This window comes from Corythoichthys intestinalis, chromosome 1 (assembly GCF_030265065.1).
Source record: "Corythoichthys intestinalis isolate RoL2023-P3 chromosome 1, ASM3026506v1, whole genome shotgun sequence".
Taxonomy (NCBI): domain Eukaryota; kingdom Metazoa; phylum Chordata; class Actinopteri; order Syngnathiformes; family Syngnathidae; genus Corythoichthys; species Corythoichthys intestinalis.
The window spans coordinates 70,535,538-70,542,703 of NC_080395.1; the positions used below are offsets into that span (position 1 = coordinate 70,535,538).

The 7,166-nt window shown below is 43.6% G+C and overlaps 1 protein-coding gene across 4 annotated transcripts; it reads right to left on the bottom strand.

Annotated features, from left to right (window-relative positions):
- Positions 1-598: 598 nt before the first annotated feature.
- Positions 599-2,882, bottom strand: LOC130923555 (uncharacterized). 4 transcript variants are annotated; one of them, XM_057849406.1, is made up of 5 exons: positions 2,611-2,882; positions 1,909-1,966; positions 1,626-1,761; positions 1,147-1,521; positions 599-1,052 (listed from the first exon to the last, which is right to left on the bottom strand). In XM_057849406.1, the coding sequence occupies exons 2-4, from the start codon at positions 1,949-1,951 to the stop codon at positions 1,203-1,205; spliced, it is 498 nt and encodes a 165-aa protein (XP_057705389.1). In that variant the 5' UTR covers positions 1,952-1,966; positions 2,611-2,882; the 3' UTR covers positions 599-1,052; positions 1,147-1,202. The 4 variants fall into 4 exon arrangements, with proteins under 4 accessions (XP_057705389.1, XP_057705476.1, XP_057705318.1 ...); XM_057849493.1 differs by having other exon boundaries at positions 1,892-1,966; positions 2,611-2,879; XM_057849335.1 differs by lacking the exon at positions 2,611-2,882 and having other exon boundaries at positions 1,909-2,192.
- Positions 2,883-7,166: the final 4,284 nt, after the last annotated feature.

Consider the following 7,166-nt stretch of genomic DNA (forward strand, 5'->3'; position numbering starts at 1 on the left):
AGGATGATGTTGAAATAAATAAGATAGCTGACTCCTGAACTACGCCAATAGCAAACTGCAATATGCAAGTGTTAATCAGATATACAAGTGTTAAGAAACTAGTATTCCATTAGAAGTAAGTCACTAGGTTTTAAATTTTCATTCACGAGGTCATTCTGCCCAACAGGTAACAAGTTACCTCTGGGTGGTCTTGGCATCTTTCCATTCCGCAGGGTGGTTGAGCATCTGTTCAGAGGCTGCGGGAGGGCGGGACCAAAGTTTGACGTTGTTTCCTTCAAGTGACGTCGTAGTCCGAAGCGCAGCATTATAGATTTCATCATTACTGCGTTTTAGCTGTTGTGTTGTCTTGGCCTATTTTTTCTCCACTTTCAATTAAGGGCATTAGGACTTTTCCCAATCTCTATGCTTTAAATGTATTTGTTATAACACTCAAATTCCAGTTTTTTTCTTGTATTTCAATAAAGGAGCTATAGTACACAGTAAAAGTTAAGCAGCCTGTATTGAGTCTTAAATAAGTTTAATGATAAGCAAGTGTTTTGCAGATATTGAAGTGTTGAGAAATAAGGACTAGGTTTTAAATTTTCTGTCTGCACTCATTGGGAAAGTGCACAATATACAGGACTATATGCTATGCCGAACATACTGCATATTTGTGTGTGTAAAAAGTAGCTGAGACATGAAGTACATATCAATGTGTTTTATTTTACAAGGTCATTGACCGCCTCCTTAAAATTTACAAAGTTTTCAAAAGACCTGCCAGAAAGTCCTTTGGACGTGGACGCCTTGACCGTGTAGTTTTTGTTTGTTTGTTTTTTTTTGGAATATTTTTTTTGACCCTGTGCGGATTGGCCACAAAGCGCCCAGGCGCGTAGTATTTTACATTGCCAGTCTTCATCATCACCTTGTGGTGGTGGTGCTTGTTGTTGTGCTGCTGCTACTGCCACTGCTGATGATGGTGTATTTGCTACAGCAGGTCATGTTGATAATGCTGCTAATGCTGATGCACAAGCTGACGTGAGGGGCGTAGCTGGTGCAACTTTGCCTTTAGCTCGCTACAGAACAAAAAATAAATATCACGGGTAAGCCCTGAAATGCATTAAAACACTGGCAAAGGAAATTATGTTATTTTTTAATCAACCTACTAACCTCCTCCTCCTTTGTGAGGATGTACAATCGAAATCTCTTAACGTGACATTGATGTCCTACTCCATCATCAGTAGCCACTGACGCACAAAGCAGAAGGCTTCCTGGGCCATCTTCCATTCTTCTGCGCTTTCGGCCTGGAGATCGTTACGGATGAGCTTGGAGAAGTCATAAAACTGCCACATATCCTCGAATGTGAAGGACCGGAAGCGGCCATGCCCGCAGATGGCCCGGTCGATGTTCTGCTCCAAGTGGCATGACACCGGAGGGAACATATCCACGTAGCGTAGAAGCTGCTCCTTCAGCCTCCACTCCCCAGTTTTGGTGTCGCACCTTCCCTTCTGTCGTCGCCTCTCCTTCACGTGGCCATCGAGGAGACTTTTTAAGAGAGCATGCAGTAGTTGTTTTAAACCGATTTTTTTATTTTGGGTAACAAAGACACACAATCCACTGCCTATTATCAATTTCTTATATATACTCACTACTTGACATAGCCGACATCTTCCTCCGTAAGCCACATGAAGGTCTTGCCTTTGTATTTCCCAAAGGTCACCGTGAGCTGGCCGGGGATCTGCTGGCCTGTTGGAGCTGCGGTGACGGCAAGGCAGTTTTTCCTACCTGTTAGGTGTGTAAAAAAAAAAAAAAAAAAAAAAAAAAACACATCAGACAAGAAGTAATAATATAGTTCAATTCATTTTATAAATGAAGGAGATGTTGTTTTTTTTTTAAAAGGCATCCAGAACAATACCTTGTTTGTACATGTACCTCTCAAGCGCAGTTTAGGCAGCAAAGCGTGGTGGCCGGTCATCGCTTCTGATGTACACTGAGAAACACAAAGGCAAGTGTCAACACAAAAGCAGGACATGACACGGAGGAAAAATTCTAGATGATGGTAATAATAAAATTGCGTTTTTGTTGGTTTTGAAGAGGATGCCTCCATTCCTAGCTGGCAATTAGAAAAAGAAAAATGACTTGATGTTCAGAGATGCTAAAATGTTGAGAGGGGTGTCTTGAGTTCATCTAATTCCCAAATTCCAAATAAAACCGAAGTTATTGGGTAAAATGCAAAATTGGCCCACTTACAAAATGATGACGTCTATGTAGTACAGTATTTCTGTTTTGTTTAGTGTTTTTTGTAATCCAAATAGGGAGCATTTACAGTGTGGGCATCATACTAGGGAGGATCACGTCACAACAAAAAATGCATTGAACACAAGTGAAATGAATGAGTTATCGGTTAAATTTGTGACGAGTTACAAGTAATACAAGACGTATAGCACACGGAGTCATTGAATGTTAACGTTACGTGCGTGCCTGCACACGGCTAATTATTATTAGCGCGGCGCAACGCGCACAACACGGCTTATCCACACACCAGCTAGCCTAGCTAGCGTTAGCTCGAATCGGTAATTGAAAAACAACACTCGGTTTGCATCGTTTTTGGCGAATTTCATACACAATATTTACCTTTTCGGCTTGTCGATTGAGCGCGTGGGTCTTTTCGCCGATTGCGTCTTTTGGGCCAACCGCAGGCGCGTCGTAAGGAGGAGGCGGGCCGCCGCGGTCTGCGTTCGCGGAGCCAATCACGGGCGTCCGCGGTCGTAGGCGAGGAGAGCCGATTGGCCGCGGCCGAAAAAAGGAGGCGGGCCGCGGTCCACGTTTCGGCCAACGGCGACGCGGGATTATCTACAGCAAAAGGAGGAGGCGGGCCGCGGTCTACGTTTCGGCCAACGGCCGCGCGCCGTCTACGCTCGTCCACGTTCTACGTTTGCACTCTCCGAGTTCCGAGTCCTGCGATCGGGCAAGTAATTTTGAATTGTTGTCATAACATTCATACCATGGATATTATCCTTTTAATTTCTTTATGATTGTTTTTCTGGTACTATGATTCCATCTCTCTTGTGAAGCGTCTTTGTGTGGCTTGAAAAGCGCTTTAGAAATACAATGTATTATTATTATAAGTCCCACAGCATGGCAAGTGGGCATTTGCATCGTTATTTCAGCACTATTTCTACTTATATTCCGGGACCTGTGTTTGTCTCGTCATGACTGCGCTGTCATATGTACTTTGCGTTCCGGCACCTTATGATTTACAAATTAAGCACTGCACAGTTCCAACACATAACAGAGGGCACATACTGGATTTAATAATATCCAAAGGTCTTAAGATCTCTGAGGTTACAGTGAATGATGTTGCTCTTTCTGATCACAACTGCATTATGTTAAAATGACCACCCCTGTCCATCCTCTGAAAACGGAAACAGAGGTGATTGGGAAGCGTTACATACTAGAAAATGATAACACTTGTGCGTTATTCAAACAGGTCTATGCATCATCATTAACCATTCCAACAGCTCCAGTGGAAGAACTTGTAAATAGTTTCAGTTCCAGCGTGATGACTGTAATTGACACTATTGCCCCAATTAAGACAAAAACTTTGTCAAGAAAGAAGAGAAATGCCACACTAGCTTTAAAACAAAAGCAAGATTGCAGACGAGCAGAACGCAGATGGCGAAAAAACAAAACCCTGTTTTTTTATGATATCTACAAAGAAAGTCTTCGCAAATACTGGTCCTTCTCAAAAATTAAGCATATATGTGATAAAGTTTATTATTTTCCGTAATGTACTGATAAACATTAGACTTTCATATATTTTAGATTCATTGCAAATAACGGAAGGAGTTCAAGCCTTTTATTGTTTTAAAATTGATGATTTTGGCAAAAAAAGTAAAGAAAACCTAAAAATCCCTATCTCAAAAAATATCATGAAAAAGTACTCTAAAGAAGCTACTAACCTAATCATCTGAATCAACGAATTAACTCAAAACTCCTGCAAAAGATTCCTGAGGCTTTTAAAAACTCCCAACCTGGTTCATTACTCAAAACCGCAATCATGGGCAAGACTGCCGACCTGACTGCTGTCCAGAAGCCCATCATTGACACCCTCAAGCAAGAGGCTAAGAGACAGAAAGAAATTTCTGAACGAATAGGCTGTTCCCTGAGGGCTGTATCAAGGTACCTCAGTGGGAAGTCTGTGGGAAGGAAAATGTGGGGCAGGAAACGCTGCTCAACCAGAAGAGGTGACCGCACCCTGACAAAGATTGTGGAGAAGGGCTGATTCCAGACCTTGGGGGACCTACAGAAACAGTGGACTGAGTCTGGAGTAGAAACATCCAGAGCCAGCGTGCACAGGCGTGTGGTGGAAATGGGCTACAGGTGCCGCATTCCCCAGGTCAAGTCACTTTTGAACCTGAAACAGCGGCAGAAGTGCCTGACCTGGGCTACAGAAAAGCAGCACTGGACTGTCGCTCAGTGGTCCAAAGTACTTTTTTCAGATGAAAGCAAATTTTGCATGTCATTCGGAAATCAAGGCACCAGAGTTTGGAGGAAGACTAGGGAGAAGGAAATGCCAAAATGCCTGAAGTCCTGTGTCAAGTACCCACAGTCAGTGATGGTCTGGGGTGCCATGTCAGCTACTGGTGTTGCTCTACTGTATTTTATCAAGGGCAGGGTCAATGCAGCTAGCTATCAGGAGATTTTGGAGCACTTCATGCTTCCATCTGCTGAGAAGCTTTATGGAGATGAAGATTTCAACCCTACCCCTTTCACGACCTGGCACCACATATAATGTTCATCAGTACATTACAGAAAATAATGAACTTTATCACAATATGCTATTTTTTTAGAAGGACTAGTACTTGACACAATTATACAAAACACATGCTTAATTGTACAATATTTTTATTATTAGTCAGGCAGGCATTACTCATTTTTTTTTTTTTTTTTTAATGGAGGAAAAAAAACAGTACAAGTAAATGTAGATTTCAAGTGGGATTCGAATCCATGCAACAGACGAGCGCGGAGCCCACAGGACTATATTCCCACCCGAAATCAGTAACGGCGATTTTCTGTTATAAAACTTACGGAATCCATACGCCTTGTCTATCTCTGCGCGTTAAAGTCTGAAAGGAATCGCAATCGAAAAGTGCGGCTGGCTTGACCACATATTTAGAAACCACGGCTCACTTCATAGCAGTGTTACAGCGGAGGAAAAAAACAAATCATGACAGCAATGTTTTTGAGCCAACAATTTATCTTCTACTGTTGCAACAAGGCGCACATACCATACCATCTTCCGCTTGCTCCGAGGTCGGGTTGTGGGGGCAGCAGCTTTAGCAGGGAAGCCCAGACTTAAACTAGCTCGTTCGGCAGGATCCCAAGGCGTTCCCAGGCCAGCCGAGAGACAGCGTGTCCCGGGTCGTCCCGGGGGCCTCCCGCCGGTGGGACATGCCCAGAACACCTCTCCGGGGAGGCGTCCAGGAGGCATCCGAACCAGATGCCTGAGCCACCTCTGCTGGCTCCTCTCAACGCGGAGGAGTAGCGGCTCGACACCAAGCCCCTCCCGGATGACCGAGCTTCTCACCCTATCTCTAAGGGAGAGCCCGGAGACCCTGCGGAGGAAACTCATTTCGGCTGCTTGTATCCGGGATCTTGTTTTTTCGGTCACGACCCACAGCTCGTGACCATAGGTGAGGGTAGGAACGTAGATCGACAGGTAAATTGAGAGCTTCGCCTTTTGGCTCAGCTCCTTCTTCATCACAATGGACAGGTGCAGAGTCCACATCACTGCAGACGCTGCACCGATCCGCCTGTCAATCTCCCGCTCCCTCTTACCCTCACTCGCGAACAAGACCCCAAGATACTTGAACTCCTCCACTTGGGGCAGGATCTCATCCCCGACCCGGAGAGGGCATGCCACCCTTTTCCGGCTGAGGGCCATGGTCTCGGATTTGGAGGTGCTGATCTTCATCCCAACCGCTTCACACTTGGCTGCGAACCACCCCAGTGAGAGTTGGAGGTCATGGCTTGATGAAGCCAACAGCACCACATCATCTGCAAAAAGCAGAGATGCAATGCTGAGGCCACCAAACCGGACACCCTCAACGCTTCGGCTGCGCCTAGAAATTCTGTTCATTAAAATTATGAACAGAATCGGTGACAAAGGGCAGCCATGGCGGAGTCCAATCCTCACTGGGAACGAATTCGACTTACTGCCGGCAATGTGGACCAGACTCTGACACAGGTCGTACAGGGACCGAACAGTCCTTACCAAGGGGCTCGGTACCCTGCACCCCGAAGCATCCTCCTTTTGTTAAACTTTTGTTAGTTTTTGAGTGCTTGCTGTAGTTGCTGTAGTATATATATAAATATATATATATATATATATATATATACATACATAAAAAATATGAACTTCCGGTTTCGATATCGGATCGGGATCGCAATATTTGGCCTTGGTATTACTTGCTATCGGATCGAATCCAAAATCCCTGGTATCGCCCAGGACGGCGAGTGAGAGAGTAGAATAGGAGTGACTGACATAGCAGATCATAGTGCAATTTATTTGAAAATTCATTTGAACAATAAAAGGAAAAATACATTATGGAGACTTAATGAAGGTATTTTAAATGATAAAGACTTAGTTGAACAAACGGCAGGAGAAATAATTAGTTATATTCAAGACAATGATAATGGAGAGGTGGACCCAATAATTTTATGGGATGCCCTAAAAGCACTACCTAGAGGGAGGCTGATCTCATACGCAATATTCACAAAACGGGCTAGATTGAATACATTTCAGAAACTAACTAAAGAGTTAAAAGAATTGGAACAACAACATCAAGGGACAAATGATCCAAATGTATCTAATGAGATGAAGAAGATTAGAAAAAAATATTATTTTGCTAGATGAGGTGGGAAAAAAAGGCAAGTTCCCTCAAACAAACTTACTATGAGGGGGATCCAAAGCCACCAAAATATTGGCAAGACGTGTTAAGAGACGACAAGAGTTAACTGGCATCTATAAAATTAGGGACCCAACAACTAATAAAATTTCATATGGCCCCGAAGAAATTGGGAAAATATTTGAAGACTTTATGGTAAATTATATTCTCAACCATGGTCAGAAAAATGAGATTTGACCAAATACTTAGATAATCTGCATTTGTCAAAGATAGGTACAA

Excerpts from the sequence above, each read along its gene's own strand:
- LOC130923555 (XM_057849335.1), bottom strand. The coding sequence starts at position 2,083 with ATGGAGGCATCCTCTTCAAAACCAACAAAAACGCAATTTTATTATTAC. Across the intron at positions 1,762-1,908 it reads GCCTAAACTGCGCTTGAGAG|GTAGGAAAAACTGCCTTGCC; the intron begins GTACATGTACAA and ends CACACCTAACAG. Across the intron at positions 1,522-1,625 it reads GATGTCGGCTATGTCAAGTA|TCTCCTCGATGGCCACGTGA; the intron begins GTGAGTATATAT and ends TCTCTTAAAAAG.